Source organism: Dendrobium catenatum, unplaced genomic scaffold, assembly GCF_001605985.2.
Source record: "Dendrobium catenatum unplaced genomic scaffold, ASM160598v2 fragScaff_scaffold_998, whole genome shotgun sequence".
Classification (NCBI taxonomy): domain Eukaryota; kingdom Viridiplantae; phylum Streptophyta; class Magnoliopsida; order Asparagales; family Orchidaceae; genus Dendrobium; species Dendrobium catenatum.
This window is the reverse complement of record NW_021319460.1, coordinates 1,771,970-1,795,776: the sequence shown is the minus strand read 5'-3', so window position 1 is coordinate 1,795,776 and position 23,807 is coordinate 1,771,970. Positions and strand designations below refer to the sequence as shown.

Genomic DNA, 23,807 nt, shown 5'->3' with positions numbered 1-23,807 from the left:
AAACTCCCTAGTGACCATATCAAAGGCTTTGGTAATATCAAATTTGGCACAGAAAAACTTATTTTTGCTCTTATTATTAAAGCTCCCCAAAAGATCAGTAGCTAGGATAATATTGTCCGTAATGATTCTCTTCTGAATGAAACTACCTTGGCTAGGATGTATGATAGAGGGCATTACCACTTTCATCATATTAGCAATAATTTTTGCAATGACTTTGTAAATAACATTAAAAAGGGAAATCGGCCTAAAATACTTTGACATTGCTTGCATGAGGGTGTTTTAGAATAAGGGAAATGGCCGTGGCTTTGACTTGCTTTGGCATGTGACCAGTAGAGAAAAAAATAATTCATAATATTGCATAATTGGTGTTTTAGAGTGTTCCAAGTAGATCTGTAGACTCAAAGGTAAAACCATCAGGTCCCGGAGCTGAATTAGCCTTGTCAGAGAAGATAATGTTTTTAATTTCTTCCATAGAGATCAGAGCAGTAAGGGAAGAAAGAAGGTGATCAAGGATCACATTGCCAATAGGGATGTCATGGAGTTGTTGGGCAGAGAGAGGAGGCTTTGTGGTGTTGAAGAGCTTAAAATAGTGGTTGATGAAAACTTAGGAAATGTCATGGTGAGTAGTGAAAGAACCTAGGTCAGTAATGATCTCTTTGATGCAGCTATATTTTTTGGTGATGTTGATTTTGGAGTATAGAAACTTTAAATCATCCTCCCCATGGGTAAGCCAATTCACCTTGGCTCTTTGGGCAGTCCAACAAGATAGGGTGGAGTGGTAGTGGTTGAGTTTGGTATTAATGAGTTTCAGGTTGGCATTAAGGAGAGCATCTAGAGGGTTGTTCTGGATTTGGTTAATAAATAAATTTTGTAGAGCTAAGAGAGAGTCAACCTCCAGTAGGATGTTGTTGGAGTTGGACCAGTGTTTATGTTTGATGTTGTTTTTGAGGGTTTTCAGCTTGAAATTGAAGGAGCAAAGAGGTCTGCTCTTGTTGGGTTGAGAGAAGAAATCAAATAGACAATCCCAAAAAAGTGAAGCTTAGAACAACAATTTTTGTACATAAATATGTGGCCTTTCATAACATCCCTAGAGTTCGTCAAAAAATGGGGTGAATGACCTGAGAAACTAGGGTCACCCACTTTATAGTAGGATTGGGAAAGCAGTCAAGCCAGCAATCATTGACTAGCACACGATCAAGCTTGATGTGGATGGGATTGTTATACTGGTGGTTATACTAGGTATAAAAATGCCCCACAGAAGAAAGATCATGTAATCATACTATTAAAGTCTCCTAGATTTGTGTTGGTAAGAGGGGTGCCCCCTACTTTTTCGTTAGGTAACCGACAACAGTGACGACAAAGCTAGGAGAGGAGCCAATCCAAATGATATAATGAATAAGTTGACTAGTGGTGTGTTCATGGATGAACTTCACATTAGCCTCATTCCATTTAACCCAAATACTACAAGGGTTAGAATGCAAAAAATTGTCACAGGAGTTTTCCAAAGGGAAAATTTTGTGTTGGTCTTGGAACCAAGGGTTGGAGAGGTTAGCTTGGGAAATTTTAGCTTCAAGGATAAATAAGAGGTTAAGGTTATGGTTTTTCACAAGTTGTTTGCAGCATAAGACTTTCTCCGGGCTATTAAACCCGCTGATATCCAGGCTGCTAATTTTGGAATGATAATTAACATTTGGGGGAGGAAGGTTTTATGGCTTATTTTCTTCTAGGTTGCTTTGTGGTTTGTTGGCTTTGTTGTTGGGTTTTGAGGGTATTTGAACTGGAAGTGGATTGGTCAAGAGAATGGGAGATAATAGGTTGGTGATGATGAGGAGAAGTTTGCGGTGGACTATTGTTGCTAGGATTAGTGAGGCTTGTGGAGGTGTTGGGATTATGAGAAGAGAGGAGGGATTGCTCTGTTAATCCATTTTTCGCAAGAGCATCAAATTTGTTTTTGGTGTTGACAGTAGGAGGGAGCTCCTGTGTTGAAGGGGTTGGGTCTGGGATTTCAATGAGATCTCCAGAGGGAGAATTTAGGTTGGGGATTAGCATAACAGAGGGCGGGTTCTGTAGAAGAGGGGGGTTTGGGGGAGGGTGGTTAGGTTTCAGTAAAGTATTAGGTTTGGGTATGGATATACGGGGTGGGGGTGTTAGTTCGGGCTTACTAATAGTGCTTCTACCCTGGGTCTGGTAGCAGTATGAGGCCGTAAGATCGGATCTTTGGGACCTAGCGTGTTGGGGGGGTGCATGATAGAGCCACACTAGGAACAATATTCTGATTTCTAGTCATATTGCATTCTTAGAGGAAAGGTTTTGCCATCAATACAATAGAAGATTTCATTGGGAAGGGAGGAGGAGCTAGTAACTTGAACCACAATTCAGATTACCAAATAGTTTCTAAATGTGACATGCTTGTAGTCAAATCGAGCGACTCGACGAGACAAATCCAATGAGCTCAAGATCATAGAATTCTGACATCATTAAGACCTTCAAATGTCTAGCGAACAATCCACAATCAAGAGATTCAACATCGGTCATCCATCCATACCACTCCTCATTTTCCCTTGATCTTCCTTCTATTTATGGGCAATGCCACTATAAAAAAATCTATAAATAGACCCCTCATCCCTCTTGAAAGGGGACTCTATGCAAGAGAGCAAGAGAGAGATCTGAGATCGCTCTTGCCTCCTCGCTCCTACTCGACCACCACTTGGAGTTCGGCCGGACTGCCACTTGAGGCCCTGAGTTATGCCGGACCACCACATGACGCTCAAAGCCCTGCCAGACCACCTTCTGATGCCCGGAGTTTCACTAAAACACCACCTGACGCCGGTGTTCCATAGGGCCACCACCTAATGCCAGGAGTTTTTCCCGGACCACCACCTAATGCCCGAAGTTACTCTAAACCACCACCCAATGTCAGTGTTCCACAGAACCACCACGTGATGCTCAGAGTTTTGCCAGATCATCATCTGATGCCGGTGTTCTATCGGAAAACCACATGACGCCCGGAGTTCCGTCGGACCACCACTTGACGCCGGTGTTCTGCCAAGCCACCACCTGATGCCCGGAGTTTTGTCGGATCACCACTTGACACCGGTGTTCCGCCAAACCACCACCTGATGCCCGGAGTTTTTTCAGACCACCACATAATGCTGTTGTTCTGCTGGACCACAACGTGACTCTTGAAGTTTTGTCGGACCAACATCTGACTCCGATGTTCCGTCGGGCCACCACCTAACGCCCGGAGTTTCGCCGGACCACCACCTGATGTCGGTGTTCTGCCGGGCCACCACCTGATGCCTGGAGTTTCGCTGGACCACCACCTAACACCGGTGTTCCACTGGACCACGACCTAATGCCAGAGTTCCCCCGGACTACCGCCTTATGACAGCGGTCTTTCTGACCCCTATCTTGTGCCGGCTACGATCCTTCCGACCCTGTCGCCTACTAAGATCCTTACAACCTCCATCGCTAGACAATGGTCTGTCTGACCACTATCTCCTACTGACTATGGTGCTCCCGACCTCCGTCACTTACTACAGTCCTTTTGATCTGCATCGCTAGACAATAATATTTCTGACCACTATCTCCTGCCGACTACGTTCATGCCTACTAAACGAACATATCAATATTAATTCTTCTAATTTCTACCATGTAATGCATTCTATGTGATGTATATTTATTATATCAAGCCAAGGCCTTCCCTCCAATGAAGGGCCTCATTTGTAATCGACTGCAAATAATAGTAGATTCACAAATTGGGTCAGGCCTCGTGGTTTTTCTCTCTTTTTAGGGGTTTCCACGTAAAATCTCTGTTGTCTCTTATGAATGCTACACCCTCTCAAACGAAGCCTTAATCTTTATTCTTCCTGTCTCTACTTTTCTCTTGCATCCAAATATTATGCAAGCATTGGATTTCATTGATGATTTATTAGACCTTATTTCAAAGATTAAGGCTTCGTTTTAGAGACACAGTTTTAGTACAAAATTAAAAAATTTTGTACTAAAAATCTGTTTTAGAAAGCAATAAAAAAGCCGTCCGAAACGAAACCTAAGAGGTTAAATGATAAGCCACATCCTCAAACAGCTATCCGTCCCAGCAGGTAGAATGGGAACTGAATGAAGTAGGTTTCTCATATGCTCATGAATGATCTTAGAGAGGTTCCATTTACTGTGAAGAATACAATTAGAAAGCTTCATAGAGCTAGGAAGCCTAGCCAAACAGTTAGTGTAGTTGTAAAACTCTTCAAGATTTTCCCCCAAAAATCAAGGGATTTCAAGTAAAGGAAGATTGCTATATAGGGTAATTGAGAAAGCGAGAAGGTTTAACATTTGAGGAACAATACCCGTTGAGTTTTTTTTTCCCCCCAGAAATAGGTTTGATTGGTTTTGCCTTCGAACCATAAGCAAATATATTTCTCTCTCCACCACTCGCTAGTAAATTATTAGTAGTGAGTGTTCTTCATAATTAGGAAAAATTATTCTGTGCTAACACCGAACAACATCCAAAGACCAATAAAATATACCACGTAATTATTTTACTGTACCGCGGCTCGGTACTCGGTACCGCTCTGTACCGTAGCATCCGGACGTAGAGTTACGTCCGGCGTCCGAACAAAATAATTTCTCCCATATTAGAGAGCAATCAAAGGCATGGGTTAGATTACTGAGGGCAGGGATCCCAATGCCTCCAAATTTAGTGATTTTACATGTGTTTTTTTAATACAAATATATAACATCTTTATTGGGAGAAATTATTCTGTGCGGAGTCCGGACACAGAGTTGAATCTAAATTGTGAGTGTATATAGTGTGTATACACTATATACTTTTATTTTTATACACAATCTATAAATACGCATGTGTATACAATATATAATATTGTTTGAATTTGACGTAGAATAATTTCTTCTCTATTGGCATTGCTTTATCCATAAATTTCAAGCCGATCTTTGGCATAATAGAACCACCGGTCCGGTCACCAATAAAGTTTAGGATTTTTTTTTTTTTTTTGAAAAAACTTATTTTAATTATAAATATATAATATTTAAAAAAAAAAAAAAAAAAAAAAAAATCATATAATATCATGTTCGCCGTCCTCCAATGAACTCTCCAGTCTCCACCAGCCGTCTCCCGGTGATCGAAGCAGCCCCTCGCTTTTATCTGTTGAAATTAGCAGCTTCACCTTTTTGGTGTTCTTTATAGGCTGATCCAAAGGTCGAGATCGTCCATTAATCTCCCAAATTAACTTCGCAGCGAGCTTTTCCATCTTCTACAGCTCTGCTATTTCTAACCCGCAGTAGAACTATTCCATCTCTAAAACTTCTAAGCCTACAGTAGAAGCTGTGCGATCCCAATTCCGACGATCAACATCATGTTTCGTTTCAAGCCTTGCAGTGTATTCCGAACTGTAGCGAATAGAGCGGCGAGTGGTTTCCTCTTTACTTCACTCACTTCCAGGTATGCATCCGATTCATTACATGATGGAACGAATTGCGATCAGCTGGAACGCTTGGTTTTTCCACAGCTTTGCCTTCACCGATAACCTTCTTACAAATATATCAATAATACTTGTAATTTATTAACTATTTGTTGGTTTTTTGGGTTTCGGAATTTAAGCTTTGTTTCGAATGTTGCCTCAATAAGAAAAGAAAATCAAGAAATTGCATCACCAACTGTTTGCTGCATATTTCATTGAGACGGCCCATCAAATGCATTGGCTTGATTGATCAGGTGAAGGACAGGTTGTCCTTTTTTAGAATGTTTCATTTTATATTTAGCTTTAAATTAAGTTAACATTTAATGATTTAAAAATTTGATTATATAAGTAAATAAAAAATTTAGAAGATATACATCTAAATATATAAAAATTTTGTCATATGTATGTGTAAATCCCCTTTTTTTTTATGTATAAGCTGTTCATATTCCACCAGAGAATTGGGATGGTGGTTGCTAATACATTCCTTAAACTGTATGCTGACTATATTTTTTGGACTTTTATTTATTTGAATTGCTTGCATGTTTTGCTTTTGAAGTTTGGTTTATATGAAGCCAGACATGGCTCATGAAATTAAGAAAGTTACGGTAGTTAAAGCTGAATTTCATTTGCATACAATCAATTATTGCCCTATGAGTTTCATTTTTACAACATTCTGTTTTGCTTCCCTATGCTTCAGTCACAATAATGATATATGAAGTAAAGTTTTAGAGGAGATTAGGTCAATAATGCAGCATTTTATAGTTTCTTTCTTGCAGCCTAAGCTTATCATTTATTTATTAATTTTGGTTCATATTTCTTTTTCAATTTACAGAAGGCGCATACATTCATTCCCCTTTGCTACCATAGATGCAGAAGAAATTTCAGGTTCTCACCCTGCTGAAGTACATAACTTAGGTAAGATCCTGCCTCTTTTGACCAGCTTTTAACTTAGTTCGTCCAAGAGAAAGCATGAAATAATGTTAGGTTAATCTAAAATGCGCATTTTTATTTTTCATGCATGCTTTAATTCAAACATACCTTTTCTAACTTCTAAGTGAACTACTTTATGCATATAGAACTATATTTTCTTATGTACATTGAGCCGATTTAGGGTATGTCACTCTATTTTTAAATGTACATTTTCAATTCAAATTTATTCAAGTGTAATGAACCAAAACCATATTTGAAGGTCTGCACTAGGTGGGAGTGGAATGTCCAATTTATTGTCTTAAGAAATTGATGAAGTTATGTGTGAGCATCGGTGGTATTTGTTCAGTGCAGGGTGGTTGGAAGACATCTACTGAATGGAATACAATTGTAGATCCATTGAATGGAGAACCATTCATCAAAGTGGCAGAAGTGCCAGAAGAACAGTTAAAGGCACCCTTTTTTTTCCTTATTCTTACCATTATTTTCTTCTTGTCTTGCTTAACTTCTTTGTTTGCATCTTGAAAAACAAGCATGGTGTTTTTTGACCATATTTTTTTATTGGTCACCTTTCACCTTTTTGTACTTGAATGTTTAGTGTGCTTTCTTGCAGCCATTTGTGGAGAGCTTATCGAAGTGTCCAAAACATGGTTTGCACAACCCACTCAGGGCTCCAGAGAGGTTTACTTATGAAATTTCATAAATTGTTTTTGTTTTTAATTTTATTTTTCATTTCATTCCCTTCTAATCTTTTTTATTGTTATGTTTTTTTATTTCAATTTCTTCAATTTATAGCGTTGGTTTTTAATTTTTTTAAGCTGTCAATTTATGAGCTTTATTGCTAGTAACCTTTTGGCAATTTGTGGGATTGCAAAGTTGGCCACACGTCTTGACATCCATTATTGGCAATCTTTGGGCCTCAAATGCATGCAAGCTGTAAAATATCTTCCTTGATTTTCGATGTAATTAGTAGTTTCCATATATGAAAATTTTCATTTGTAATATAGAATCTTGCGGTATAAATGGCGGGGCAAGATCATCAATGGACTACACACAAAATTCAAATATATTTTCCTCTCTTCACGGTATTAGAGCTTAAGGAATACAGAGGAATGATTTTTTTTTTAAGTAGTTTCCGTTAGACCAAAATCCCCTCTACCACTTGCTACTATTGTCCGCCTCCCCAACCCCCACCCTTTGCTGCTATTATTTTGCCCCCACTGATGAAGGCTGCCTCTCACCTGAGTCCCCTCCTACTATACTCCGCAACTGCTATCTGCTGCCTCACATCACCTCACATTACCTCCAATTAGTGCCACAAGACACCTACTCTACTAAGAGGAAATCTCTTTTCTCTTAAAGAAATATTTTTGCTATATTTTAAGTAATCGGATGATTTTAATCAAATCTTTGTAGGTTAGTGTCAAAACCTTCAACTTCATTCAAGTTAAAAGAAAAAATTAACTTATTTTGTTCCATATTGTGAAAACTTTTCTCAAAGGGAAAGTTGGGCCTAGGGGTGTCAATATTTGACCCGACCCAAAAACCCGACCCGAACCCGACCCGAAAATTTTGGGTTCGGGTTCGGGTTCGGCTCAACCCGAACCCGAACCCGAACCCAACCAAAGTTGGGCCTAGGGGTGTCAATATTTGACCTGACCCGAAAACCCGACCCGAACCCGACCCAAAAATTTCGGGTTCGGGTCAACCCGAACCGGGTCGGGTTTGGGTTAGGGATTTCGACCCGTTTGTAAAACCGGGTCGAGTTGGGGTTGACCCGGAAACCCGAAATCAACCCAGTTTGACCCGTTTTAAATTAATTTAGGAGGGTTTTAAAGGATTTTTATGAACTAAGTAAATGATCAAAAAATTATAAACATTATTGTCCAAATTAAATTAATCTTGATTTATTTTAAATTAATTGAAGTAAATCTTACCTTAATTTGATTTTGATTTAAATAAATTGAATTAAATAAAAAAATTTAATAAAATATACCCGAATCGGGTCGGGTTCGGGTTGACTCGGACCCGTAGCAGGTCGGGTTCGGGTTCGAAAAACCGACCCGTTTGCAAAAACAGGTCGGGTTCGGGTCGGGTTGAACAGTGTCAGGTCAATTTCGGTTGGACCCGAACCCGACCCGGGACCTGGTTTTGACAGCCCTAGTTGGGCCACCTTATTGGCCCCATACGAAGCAAAGAATCTTGGTTTTGTCACATGGATGTAGAAGATTCCTTAATTATTTCATTGCTATGGAATTTAATGGCACCAAAAGTTTGTAAAACCTAAATTTTCATAACTAAAACCAAGGATATCTGGGATGTGGTAAAGAAATCGTATTCCAAGATGTGTGTTGCAACCTTAGTCTATGAGATAAGGATAAAAATTCATACCACCAAGTAAGGTATCAAAATTAGATATAATGAATAGATTTAAATGCTACAAATTTTTATTGAAGAAGAACTAATTGCTGAATATAACCAAATAAAAATTCAAATACTTGTTAAAGCACCCCTTTCTTGCCAAAATAAGTCTTGAAGTGAAGAAGGTAGGGATGGTGCTATCTTAGAAACACCACTCTTTGTTATAAATGTTGCTTTACTTGCTGTCCCGACACCAAATGCAAGTAGAATCAAGCTGTACAAACTTAAAGAAGGTCCACCAAAGCTCAATAATTGAGAATGTATGTTTTACAACTACTGTAAGAAAGCTGGACACAAAAAAACATCCGCCAAAAACTTCAAGGGAAGCTCCCATGCAAATAAAAAAAAGCCTCCATATCAAAGCCAGTTTAGATATCATCAAACAAACAATATATCCTTAGAATAAAAGATTGCCATAGACATAGAAGGAATAATGCAAGAAGAAATGGAGAAACTCTCCTGCTTCTTGACATCTTGACATTAATTTATCAATGGGTACTTGCTCTATGGCTCAATCATGTGAGTATTTCCCTCATTTTTTATTATAGGATCAAGCCATAAGAAAGATGATTGGGATTGCTAAAGAACAAGATGGATGCTATTAATTGAATAGAAGTAGTAATAACCTATCTCAGTTTCATATGTCTTGAAATTTTGATACAAGGGTACAAATTCAGCTCCATCATATATGAATAATTCATCCATCTTTTAGTGTATTACAATCAATGTTTCAGGTTTTAGCACTATTCAGTATAATAATGTTAAAGGGTTCCAATATAAGGTGTGTGAAATCACCAAAAACTATTAAGTTTCCTACCCCTAAGCCACTCAAAAACTTTGACAGCTTTTTCTTTTTTTCCTTATCCTCTTAGTTGTTTGGGGATCATTTCCGATTACTAATATGAATGGAGATAGATGGTTTATAACTTTCATAGACGATTGCTCACACACTACCTGGCTTTTTCTCATGAAAATAACTATGATGTAAGTACAATCTTCCTCATGTTTCATAAAATGATAATGGAAAGAAATATTTTAATCACATCTTCTCTCCTCCATGAAGATGACGTCTTCATTGAATCATCCTATCCTGACACCCTACAATAAAATGGGGTTGCAAAAACAAAGAGCACAGCTCCTTAAAACCATTAGAGCCCCACTACTCTTTGAAAGGAATATCTTGAAGTTTTATTCAGCGAGGCCACTTTAATTGTTATATTTCTATCAAATTGCCTCCTTGGTAGAATTTTACAAAACAACCCTCGTGAAATTCTTCACAAGCATACAATATCACTATTTCTACTTAAAACCTTTAGGAGTGTTAAATGTATCCATCAATACTATCCAAATATTAAAATAGAACCAAGAGCCTTAAGATGCATCTTCATTTGCTCCTCAACTCAAAGAGGGTATAAGTCGCACCATCCCAATACCAAAAAAGTCTTCAACACTCAATATGTTGCATTTGTTAAAAATCAAGGATTTTATGACTAATATTGTTTTTAAGGGAAGCCTTGGAATGAGGATAACTTTGATTTCCTGACACCTGATCTCGCAACCACCTAAGTAACCTAATTAGTCTCAAGTAATCCTGAGACTTCCCTATAGATAAAAATAGCCTCCATAGGAAATGACTATCAAAATCTTTCCTAATTAGTATTACAAGTATACACAAGAAGAAAGAAAGAAGAGTTCAACACTGAACTATAGTATGCTCAACCATCTGAATCCATGCAAGATCAAACACTAAACAGTGATTGTATGACCTTTGCTTTTGAAATTCAATTTTATCATGTTATTAATCTTTCTATTGTATTAGAATTTGAAAGCTGAACATGCACCCAACATTTAATAGCCTACTTTATTTTACTTTCTAATATTTCTACCTTTCATAAAAGTTTTCTTATCAAGATAAGCAATATTAGAGTTCAAGAACCATCCATGGAGTACTTGAGAGTAGAGACTAAAGAATGGAAAAATGCAACGATTGAAGAAATGGGATCCTAAAAGAAAATCAAACATGAGAGTTAGTAAAATGGGTACAAAGAAAGAAAATAATGGATATACGTAGATATACACTAACAAATATAATGCAATTGGGACACTTGAAGGGTATAAAGGTAGACTCATGTAAAGAGGCTACGCTCAAACTTTGGATTGAATTATAAAACAATTTTTATACAAATGTGGGCTTCAAAAATTCATGCCCTAGCCTCTCTGGGGACTCCTTTTCTTTCTATCTCGGACTGTCGAGGAGAGTTTTAACGAGTATGCTCTGAGGCATTTTAGAAAGCAGATTGGGTTTTGAATAAGACATTACCCAAAGATTTCACTCATTTTTCGAGGACTTTATGATTTGAGTTCAAGTTTCTACGCAAGCCCCTATAGTTAATTACCCCTCCTGATAATGAGAGAAAACTTTCGATTAAGGCTAGTCGTCGAACGAATACGTGGTATTTGATGTATAGTAGCAACGTGATTTGGGTATTTAAAAATTTAATATTTAAAATTAAAAATTTACCACCTTACACTTAGAACGAATGGTGGGGGGAATGATGATGAACTCGATCAAAATCTCATGGTTCCATCGTCCCGGGTCATTATGGTCCCTAATCTGCTTAGTCAGAGGAGGTTGTCGCCCCAACTTGATCAAAGGATCCTTGTTGGCAGCCATGAGTTGCTTCATCTAAGGGTACTTTGTAGGCATTAGATGAATATTTATTTAAGGGGACAAATTTGAATCCACCTTAGCTAACGAAGGACTTTGTGCCCTTTCGATCATATCATGTTAATTAATTACTCAAAGATTTGATGCTGTTGGGGAACATACAAGCTCTAAACATTACTGTAATTTAATGGTGCCATTTAATGGTAAAACCATCTGATCAAAGGGTCCCAATCATAACTGTTTACATATGGTGTCATTTGGCACTAAATTACCGGTTATAGGATACGTGTCATATCCTTTATAATAAGAGACAGATTGAGAATGAATTCTAGTGATGTTCTCGACTAGGCATTTGCTCTTTGTGAGCTAAAGTGATTTTTAGATTTGTGCACCTCGACAAATTGTTGCGGAGGGTGGATGAGTATTTTTGTTTTAAGTGTTTAATGATTAATTTAATTTTAAATATCTTGATTTTGGGTTATAATTTTAGAATTTTGGACTTTCATGGGCATTTGAGAATTTGAGTCTTTTTTAATATTTGATGTCACCTCCGGTTGAGATAAACATTCAACACGACCATCATCGAGGTATTTATGGGCAATTTTACTGTTGAACCTTGTCGATTCTGATAACTTGTTGACAGATGATTAGGTTCGTCGTTGACTTTATGCCTTTGTTAGTAAATTTTTCTTAAAATAGGTCTTGAAGGTCTAATATGAACGTATAAATTAAATTTCTCAATCGATGCTGCTATCGTATATTTGTTTAACGGTTTGAACCGTGCCGACTCCTATCTAATCATGTAGAATGATCGAGCTCGAACTTAAGATCATTTCTTGATCCACATATCCTCAGACGTCACGTATGTGTATATATTATGCTTGTTGGGGTCTATGCGGGTGTATGCTATTGAATGCATTTTGTATGATGTATTTGTGTAATGATTACATGTATGCAATGTAGTTGGTGCACATGATATATCTGAATGTTCACACACATTTAGATTCTTATATGTGCGTTAACATATTAACAATGCATTTACCTAATTGCATGTATATATGTGTGATGCAATAATATGTTGCACAGTGGCTTGATATATAGTCGAAGTATACGATGTGTTTACATGATTCATGTGTATAGTACACACATATATTGCCTACTTTCTTGCATAAGATATTTGCATAAAAAATTGATGCTTGCATGTGTTGCATGTTGTATCTGCATATAGATGTAGCGTGCTGCAATTGCGCAACACATTTTATATGTTGGATGACTTGCCTGTGTGATGCACTTTGTATGTTGCAGCGTGTATATGCACAATGCGTTCTATATGCTAAATGGCGTATTTGCATGATGCACCCTATATATCGCAAATGCATGCATGTTATGAATACATCAATATGTATTTCGATGTATGAGAGGGTTGCTTTTATGACATGCAGCTACGATCAATTGCAGAATTCTAGTTAAAAGCCTGCAAATGCCTCTTGTCTGCTTGTACAAATGTTGTGGATCCGGTGACATGTTTTAGCAACACGTTGAGCTTTATTTTTAGTGCATTGATACTGTTGTTTAGCTCATTCGTCTTTTACAAGTTGTCACTTTCTTCAATATTCAGCCTACATGAGTGTATTTCTATAGATATATATGCTATGCATTGCGTTAGGGGCCTCCTACCTATCGCTTGCAAGTAAGTTGATATATGGTGTAAAATCCTAGCTCTACAAGTTTACTGTCTCAATTTATCAGTGGCCTGCAGTTTTTATTACTAATTCCCTGCTTTTGCTTACTTGTGAATTATAGCATTTCACTGCAAGTCATTTGCTGCTTTATATAGGTCGATTGTCGTGCACTAACGAATCTTCTGCAGTTATTTGTAGATGATTGTATTACTCACAGGCTTCTTTGCTTGCTTGCAAATAGCACATTATGTGTGTGACGGATCTTCTACGACAGCTCGTAGGTGTCTGTACTTGTTGCATGTTATCTTCCTTTGCCTGCGAGAATCAATGTATATGCATAATACTAAATGGTTGATGACTTCAAGGGCGCCGTAGCGTTCACTGAATGTTACTAATCATCGTCCGCAGGCATATTATTGTGCATACCCGAATTCACCATTGCTAGTGGGTATTTACATTCGCTACAACCTTTCATGCTTGCTTGTAGATGATGTGTCGCCTGTCCATGTTCATAGAGAATTCATCATGATTGCAACATACCCTCTATTATTGCTTGCATGAAGATCAACGTCTTCATTTATATCTTGATGTTGACTACCGACATATTGTGCTTTGTGCAACATCTTCTTGTATTGGTTGTGGACGATGATATTGTGTGCTTCTAATATTCTGTTGTTGCATACAGGTATTTACACTCATTACAATTTGTTGTCTTGGATTTTAGACGATGCATTGCATGTCCGATCATTGCTACTTATGCAATTGTATGTGTTTGCTTAGATGTTGAAGCCTGTAGGGCATTGTCGCATTTATCTGCAAGCTAATTGCCATCGGTCGTAGGGAGACTACGACATTTATAGCTTATTGCTTGGTGGTAGATTAATATGCTTTTTTGAATGACATTATACATAGACTTCATTCATTTCAAACTCATCAAATGTCTCAAATCATTGTGCTCACTGCATGTCCAATCTTTCTGCTTAGGGGTCAAATGCATTTGCTCACATGATTGATGTGAATGTTATAAATCATCTGCCATCGTTTATGGGCAGGTCATGTATTACAACTCCCTTATTTATGCCTGTTAGAAAGTCATTAAATTCAATACACATTCTTCATGACTCCCCATAGATTTGTCTCCCTTTTGTGCTTATAACACCAGAACATATCAAATATACATAATTATCAAATCAAATTTCATTTTCAGATTTTTCGGACCCAGATAGAATCTCAAGGATTCTGGCCCCTTATGTCTCCCTTCCCTAACACAGACAGAATCTTAAAAGATTCCGGCCCCTTATAACTCCTTTCTGATATCATTCAAATCATATCAAACATAAAATCATTTCGAATTTAGAGAAATCAAATTCATATCAGAATATCGTTAGATTGTATAACGGCAGACAACATAAATTCAATGGATAAAAAATTCACAGTTTTAAAAAATTACCAAATTACAAGAGATCATGTAAAACATCGTTTCAAAACTTTTATTATACTGAAGCATTATTTTTCAACATCAATATAATTTTCTATTCGATAAAAACTCTGCAGAAATCAAAATACCTGGTGAAAAACTTCCAAAAAATATTCAAAACCTGCAGAATTACAATATTTACAACATACAAAAAGTTACGAGGTAAAAGTTTTACCGGTGCAAAGTTATACCCGTTTTTCGCTAACGGAAACAACATTTTAAACAGAAAATTCACAAAAATCACATTTCTGAAAATTGAGAAAGGCATAATGTGCCTTACATCAAGTCGATCAACTTTCTCAACTACGGCAACGGACGAAAACGGACCAAAGTCGCCCAAAACGCGGCTTTTCTTCCTTTTTCCCTTCTCTTTCTCTCTCCTGCTTTCTCTCTCTTAAAAAATCCGGTCAAATGTGATTTTTAATGGGATGAGATATTTCGGATCGTACGGACGATAATTAATTTCGTCCCTGGACGATGGGCTCTGTTAAAAAAACTTTGTTCTGTTCGTACAGACGAACCTGCACCATGTTCAGTTCGTACAGACTAACCATACAGATTTTCAAAACTTTTTTCAGTTTGTACAGACGGTTCGTACAGACTAACTGAACAATAAAAAATTCAAAAATAACTTGAAATTTTAAGGGTTTCACAATTAGAACCACAAATTTTGCCTTCGTTGAATTTCTTTATCAATAAAGTGTGATCTTTTAGGCCTTGTTTGAATTTGATAGTTTTTATGACTTAGGTAAACCTCATAAACCAAACTCCTTGGGATCATTTGAGACCATATTGAGCTTTCTTCAAATTTTATATGCAGAATTGAAATCTTGATTAAAACTTGATGGAGATTCCATAAAGACTTCATCTTTAGTATACAAGAATGCATTTTTATATCCAATTGTTACCATGACCAATTGAGGGTGGTTGCTAAGTGTGGAAATATTCAAATGGAGTTTAACTTTGAGATTGGTTGTTGACCTCCACACATTAATATATATATATATATATATATATATATATATATATATATATATAAACTTATTACCTCTGTCACTACCCATACCTAAATCCTGCTTGAATCATATCCACTGCCTGGTACAATACTCATTTCATGTGTATTGGACCCTGAATTGCCTCATCGCACTGTATGATATCTGCTTGAATCCAGCTCTCTGCTACCAATCAAAGCCTTCCTCCCACTCACAAGCTTTGACACTTAGAGCCATAACCCTCTCTCGCTCTTCCACAAACAAAAAGCTCCCACAAGCATCCAATCTCCTGCTTCCTCACACTTGAAACCACACGAATAGTCGCGCCCCTCTGATCTTCATGCTCCAGCAACCAATTGAACCTCGCTCCAAATCCCAAATCCACCTCCTTCTCAAGGCCCAAGCTCCACCTACCAAATCCATAGCTTGTCCTCCCCTACTCTACACTTCGTCAAGCATTCCACGGCGAGCTTGATCACCACCTACGATCCAATTCCATGCAAACAGGCTACCTAGCTAACTAATCCAGATCTTAACCTCAATCGATTCACTACCCTCTTACCTGTCGATTCCACACCACCGCTTATAAGTCAGTCGAATCTAACTTCCATCAGCTGCAAATCACCTGTACTTATCATGTATCCTCCTCAAGCTGCTAGCAACGGCCAATTGAACTCCATACTCAGCTCAATCAAGCCATCCAACATTTGACATAGCTGAAGATCCCGGATCAAACCTTCAACTCTTCCTCTTGTCCGAACCCAGCAATCACAACTCGCATACATCCGATCTCTACCCTCACAGCCTTCCGACCTTCTGAATCTCCCCTCTCCATCCCATTTGACCAACTTCAACCTTCTGATCCTTTGCTCAAGCATCACAATAACAACAACCCAACTGTGCACTCTCCTTACAGCTACCCGCCAAATTCAAAGAAACCACACAGCAACCTATTTTCTCCTCTATTATTATTATTATTATTATTATTATTATTATTATTAATACTATTATTATTATTATTATTATTATTATTTAAAAAAAGATAGAGAAGTTTCCAAAAAATAGGAAAAGAAAAGACAAAAAATAGAAGGAAGAAAAGAGAGGAGAAAGTTTTTGGTGCATATTTTCTCAATCTGAATGCATTTTCATTGTCGCTTCGTCACTCTCGACTCCGTCATTCACAGAGGAATAAATGTCTCCATATCCAAAATCCCTCAAATCCTACTTTTGGCATTCACGCCGCTGCAGAAAATCACCAATGCGTGCTTTCCTCTAACGTGGTGGGAGGGAACCCGATAGGCTCTTGCGGTGAGAAGGGCGAACCTTGTGAACATTTTTTTAGCATTTTGGGAAAAAATTTAAGTACTTGTGTATGTACCTCAGTGCCTATGGGGAAAAACTATATTTTCAAACGGGTATTCCTGAAGACTCATGCATGTCTTTCTCTAACGTGGTGGGATCAAAAACCACTGTCTCGGTGTCATCTGACACCGATCATACACGTCTTTCTATGACTTGGTGGGCAAGCTAAGGCTCCCGCAATTTCCCCTAAATAGGTGAGACGACAGTAGGCTGCCAAATTTCATCTAGATAATAAATTGGGCTTAAGAAATTAAAAAAAAAAACTAATTGCACAATAGATAATGCAATGAGATCCAGACTCAAACGATTTATAGGAGACCAAAATTTGAACAAATGCAGGGGACTTAAATAATTAAGAGGGAACCAAACTTTAAATTAACAAATACATAATCACACTAAAATAAAAACTTATTATGGCCTTGATTAAAAATCAAACAATGAATAGGGGGCTTGTGCTGAAATCTCAATAAACATGATTTGTTGACTTGTTCACAAGTAACAGCGCAAACTCTCAATGAATATGGCAGCTATATCAATCAATGTACAAACGTCGACAGGCAACAAGTGACTTGCAATATATATGTAATAGATCATCTATGAATGGCAATGAATATGATGAATTATCAACGGTCATATACAAGGAATGCAACGTACTTATAAGCAACATTAGAAGAGTTGCAATAAATACAACGAATGTGACAATTCACCTACGAAGATGACCAAAGAATCATAATAGGTGTATAAGGGGCCAGAATCCTTTGAAATTTTGTCTCTGTCCGGGAAGGGAGGCATAAGGGGCCAGAATCCTTTTTGATTCTATCTGTGTCAGGGATATGTGATCTGATATATGATTTGATATATAATTTAGAATCTGATTTGAATATGTGATTTGTACGATTATGTTCTTAGATTTTATATGATTATCTGTTATGTATGAAGGTTTGAATTTTGTCTGATTATCTGATTAACTATTCTGTATGATCTGTTATGTATTACGATCTGAATTATGTTGATTATTTAATTTCTGTACGAATATATGAATTATGTATGACGGTCTGAATCAGTAAATGAATTGATATGCATTTCTGTTCTGAGATTTCAATTATGTGATTATGTGATTCGAGGTGAACTATTTTTAGAATTCGGTGAAATATTTTGAAATGAGTTTTTGGAGATTTTGATTGGCTAGTGTGATCTTGCTGAGCTGTTGGCTCACTATGATTATCTTCATGGTTTTCAGGTTCTGGGAAAGGGAAAGAAGTGTTGGATTAGCCGTTCTGTATCTGATCTGAGATTAGGTATTTTTGGTACTTTTGATTTTTGTACAGTCATGACTATTTTTTTATTCCGCTCTATGCTTTTCTTTTATAGCCATGCACTGTAATGTACATGATTCTTTTTTAGGAAAGAAAAAAAATTGAATGAATTTATGTATATTTGGATGCTGTAGTAGCTATACATTTCTATATTTTAATTGTGAATTAGAAGAGAAGTTTGAAAAAAAATTCCGAAACTAGATCCTGGGGTACATCCGTTGCGACACAACGCGATGGGATCCGTCCCGGTTGGGTTGGGTTGTGATAATTAAAGTGGTATCAGAGCAATAGTTTTTGAATTTGGATCATAAGACAGAGCAATAGGAATTGATCTGTAAGTCTGGTGGGATGCTTTTGGGTTTGTCTGGATTTTTATTGTTTTTGTTTTATGTGCATGTGCATAGTTGTGTATTATGTGTGATTATAGATCTGCCAGACCCGAATATGACTGATGGGCAGAGTGCTAGTCGGGCAGCTCTTATGAATAGTTCTGCTCCGACAGTTGGTTCAGATACAGTTTTTCAGTTTGCTACTTTGATGGCTCAGTTGATGGGTGAGGCACAGATCAGGAGCTCTGTTGTGAGATCAGAAGAGGTTGATAGACATTTGCAAATGTTTCTGAGATTGAAGCCTTCGAGATTTAAGTGCACTATTGAGCCCAGAGCGGCAGAGGATTGGTTGAGGAGATTGGAAAAGACATTTCATGGTATGCAATGTCCTCTTGATAGAAAGGTACCGTTAGCAGTTTTGCTGTTGGATGGTGAAGCAGAGCGTTGGTGGATGAGCCAGTAGGAGGAGAAATTTCAATGTAAACAGAACTCCTTGATTTCTTGGGAAGAATTTTCTGAAGTCTTTAGAAGCATAGTTTGTACCACCTTCTGCAAGACAACAAATGCATGAGACTTTTCTGAGATTGGTTCAGAGGAGCAAGATGGTTATGCAATACAAAGTAGAATTCACTTCTTTGGCAAGATATGCTCCTCAGTTGGTCAGTACTTCTGCAGAGAAGTGTTATAGATTTCTGAGGGGATTACGAGATAGTTTGAGGCAACCCCTGGTACCGTTTCACATTTCTGATTTCTCTGAGCTTGTGGAAAGAGCTAGAATGATAGAGAATGATTTGATGTCTACTCAACAGCGGTGGACTGCTAGTTGAAAGACGTTCAGTGGTGAGACTTATGGTAGTAGTTTTTCTAGGAAGAGGAATAGATTTGTATCTGGAGATTTCAAAAAGAGTGGATAGTCAGTATCTGCTACAGTTTCTGGTATTGGCAGTATGACCAGTTTTTGTTCAGTTAGTGGGGCATCGGTGTGCCAAAGTTATGGACGGCGACATTTTGGCCAGTGTTACAGAATGACTGGTCAGTGCTTTAGATGTGGTCAGCCAGGACATCGGATAGCAGAGTGTCCACAAGTCAGATTTGATTGATGATCTGAGTCCATATCAGAAAGCTTTGTTAGATCGGCGAGAAGGCCGAGGACAGTTTCTCCTCGTACTATTCCTGAAGGATCATTCGGTAGAGCTAGTGGCTCGGGTTCTGTGGTAAGGAGACTACCTAGTGGTAATCAGAGAGAGCCTAGTAGTTCTGTAGCTCCAGCTCCAGTTCAGCCACGTGTGTACAGTTTGAATCAGCAAGAGGCTCGAGATGCTCCAGATGTTGTGACAGGTACGATTTATATTTTTTGAGCATCCCTGTCGTGTTTTGTTTGATTCTAGAGCTAGTCATTCGTTTATTTTCGAGCGCTATTTTGATGCTTTGCAACTGGATTATGTTATGTTACCTATTTCGTTTTCTGTTATTTTACTGGCTGTAGATAATTTGATAGCATGGAAGTTTTGTTTATGTGAGATTGAAATTTCTGGTAAGAAGTGGAATCCTGTTTGATTTTGTTGCCGATTTCTTCGTATGATGTTATTTTGGGTATGAATTAGCTGAGTTTGTATGTATGATGCTCAGATTTATTGTCTGAAGAAACAAGTTACATTGTTTATGAACGACGAAAGATGTGTATTCAAAGGATTAAGAGGTGTTTTATCCTGTTTGATTTCTGTGTTGGAAGTAAGAAGATTGTGGAATAAGGTTATATGATATTTTTGGCCTCAGTTTGGGATATGAATATGAAAGTGAGTTCTATTTCTGATGTCCCGGTAGTAGGAAACTTTTCAGATGTATTTTCTGAGGTGTTAGTTTGTTTACCTCTGGATAGATATGTTAAATTCTGTATTGATATATTTTCGGGTACGGCCCCGATATCTAAAGCTCCGTATAGGATGACACCAAAAGAACTTGCGATTTGAAAATTTAGCCCCAGGAGTTGGTGGATAGAGGATTTGTTCGTCCAAGTGTCTCTCCTTGGAGAGCACTTGTTTTGTTTGTGAAGAAGAAGGACGGTACAATGCATATGTGTGTTGATTACAGAGAATTGAATAAAGTCACAATCAAGAATAAGTATCCATTTCCACGGATTGATGATTTATTTGATCAGCTTGTTGGATATTCTGTATTCTCAAAGATTGATTTGAGATTTGGTTACTATCAGATGAATGTGAAAGAAGCTGATGTGATGAAAATAACTTTCAGTATTCGGTACGGGCACTATGAGTTTTTGGTTATGCCAATTGGGGTAACCAACGCACCAGCCATTTTTTATGAGTTTGATGAACATAGTATTCAAAGATTACTTGGATCAGTTTGTGATTGTTTTCATAGATGATATTCTGGTATATTCTGCTTATGAGGAAGATCGTACCAGACATTTGAGAAGTGTGTTGGAGACTCTGAGATAGCACCAGTTATATGCAAAATTCTCCAAGTATGAATTCTGGCTGAGAAACATTTCTTTTCTGGGACACGTAGTGAGCGGTGAAGGTATTTCTATTGATCCCCAAAAAATTCAAGCAGTTGCTAATTGGCCAAGGCCTATTACAGTGTTTGAGATACAGTTTTTTTGGTATGGTCGGATATTATAGAAAGTTTGTGAAGGAATTTTCTCAGATTTCTGCACCTTTGATGGACTGGCTTAGAAGTCAGTAGCTTTTGTTTGGACATCGGAGTGTGAAGCTAATTTTCAGAGATTGAAAGATTGTTTGACTTCTGCTCCAGTGTTAACACTTCCATCTGATATGGAAGGATTTCAAGTATTCAGTGATGCTTCACTGAAAGATTTGGATTGTGTTTTGATGCAGTATGATCGGGTAATAGCTTATGCTTCGAGACAGTTGAAACCATATGAAAAGAATTATCCGACGCATGATTTGGAATTGACTGCTGTTGTATTTTCTTTGAAAATTTGGCATCATTACTTGTATGGCGTCAGGTGTGATATTTTCACGGATCATAAGAGTTTAAACTACATATTCACTCAGAAGGATTTGAATTTGAGTCAAAAAAGATGGCTTGAGTTGATCAAGGACTATGATCTAATTATTCAGTATCAGCCTGATAAGGCTAATGTGGTGGTAGATGCTCTGAGTAGGAAGTCTTCTGGATTATTATGTGTACAACTCACCTCTGATGAGTATCTGATACGAGATATGGAAAGATTACGATTGGAGGTGATTTTCTCTTCTGATTGGAGCTCTAGTATAGTGACTCAGATGAGTATTCAACGCTCTTTGGAGAAAAGTATTAATGAAGCTCAAAAGTCAGATGCAGAATATTTGAAGTTGATTGATCAGATCAAATCTGGTACGAAACCTAAACTACAAAATTTTGATTATGGTCTCATTTTTTGTAAGAATAGGCTTTAGGTTCCTATGTTTTGAGATCTTAGAAAAGAGAATATGCACGAAGCTCATTATTCAGGTTACAATATTCATCTTGGAAGTGGTAAGATGTACAGAGATATGAAAAGTTTGTTTTGGTGGCTTGAATTGAAAAAAGATATAACGGAGTTCGTTTCGAAATATAAAGTCTGTCAGTTAGTGAAGGCAGAACATCAGCGACCGGGAAGTTTTTTTTAGTCGTTGCCTATTTCTGAGTGGAAGTGGGAAGAGGTAACAATGGATTTTGTTATGGCTTTTTCCAGATCGAGGTAAGGACATGATGCTATTTAGGTGATTATTGATCGATTAACGAAGTCTGCACATTTTCTTCCGATCAGACAGACGGATTCAGTGGATAAATTAGCTCAGATTTATGTTAAAGAAATTGTTAGATTACATGATGTGCTGAACGTAATTGTATCGGATCGGGATGACAGGTTTACCTCCATATTTTAGAGAAGTATTCAACAATGATTGGTCACGAAGTTGCATTTCAGTACGGCTTTTCATCCGCAGACTGATGGACAGTCTGAGAGGACAATTCAGGTATTGGAAGATCTTCTGAGATTATGTGTTTTGGATTTTGGAGGCATTTGGGAAAATCATATCCCACTGATAGAATTTGCATATAATAATAGTTATCACTCAAGCATTGGTATGACACCTTGCGAAGTTCTGTATGGCAGAAAATGTAGAATTCCGTTGACTTTGACTGAGGTGAGAGATAGACAAGTGATGGGTTCAGCTTTTGTGGATGATATTGTGATGAAGATCAATCTGATTAAAGAAAGGTTGAAATCTGCACAAGATAGACAGTAGAAGTATTACAATCAGAAGCACAGATTGGTTAAATTTCAGGTTGGTGACTTTGTATATGTCAAAGTCAATCTGATGAAAGGTGTTAACAGATTTGGAAGAGTGAGCAAACATAGTCCAAGGTATGTCGGGCCTTTTGAAATCATTGAAAGGGTTGGAAATTCTGCTTACAGGTTATTATTACATGATCAGATGTTTGATGTATACAACATGTTTCACATATCCTCTTTGAGAAAGTAGATATCTGACTCTGGAAAGAAACTTTTTGCTGAAAATGTTGAGGTTCAGGCAAATCAATAGTACAGAGAAGAGCTTGAAAAGATTTTGGCTTATGAAGTGCGACAGTTGAGAAGTAAATAGATTCCTATGACTAAGATTCAGTGGAAGCATAGAACAGCCAGAGAGGCTACTTGGGAGAAGGAATCTAATATGAGGCAGTTGTATCCAAGTCTATTCTGACTCAGTTTTGCTTTGGGAATGTCGAGGACGACATTTTTCTTAAGGTGAATAGATTGTAAAACTCTTAAACTTTCAAGTTATTTTTAATTTTTTTTTTTGTTAAGTTAGTCTGTACGAACCGTCTATACGAACTGAAGAAAGTTTTGAAAATCTGTATGGTTAGTTTGTACGAACTGTCTGTACAAACTGAACAGTGTAGGTTCGTCTGTACGAACCTGAGTTAGTCTGTACGAACATAACAAATTTTTTTGATATAGCCCATCGTCTAGGGACGAAATTAATTATCATCCGAACGAATTGGCAACAAAGCCGATCGTCCCGGGACGAAATTTATTATTGTCCGTACGATCCGAAATATCTCAGCCCATTAAATATCACATTTGACCGGATTTTTGAAGAGATAGAAAGCAGGAGAGAGAAAGAGAAGGGAGAAAGGAAGAAAAG

At 37.5% G+C, this 23,807-nt stretch overlaps 1 protein-coding gene across 5 annotated transcripts in view; it reads left to right on the top strand.

The window, feature by feature from the left end:
- Nucleotides 1-5,069: 5,069 nt before the first annotated feature.
- LOC110106675 (delta-1-pyrroline-5-carboxylate dehydrogenase 12A1, mitochondrial) overlaps nt 5,070-23,807 on the top strand; it is a 54,289-nt gene continuing 35,551 nt past the window's right edge. The window contains exons 1-5 of one of the 5 annotated variants that reach the window (XM_020836633.2): nt 5,070-5,458; nt 5,618-5,731; nt 6,310-6,392; nt 6,759-6,850; nt 7,018-7,085. In XM_020836633.2, the coding sequence (XP_020692292.1) occupies nt 6,782-6,850; nt 7,018-7,085 (137 nt within the window). In that variant the 5' untranslated portion in view covers nt 5,070-5,458; nt 5,618-5,731; nt 6,310-6,392; nt 6,759-6,781. Of the gene's footprint in view, nt 5,459-5,617; nt 5,732-6,309; nt 6,393-6,753; nt 6,858-7,017; nt 7,086-23,807 lie in introns of all 5 variants that reach the window. The other 4 variants (XM_020836632.2, XM_020836631.2, XM_028697804.1 and 1 more) reach the window with 4 other exon arrangements.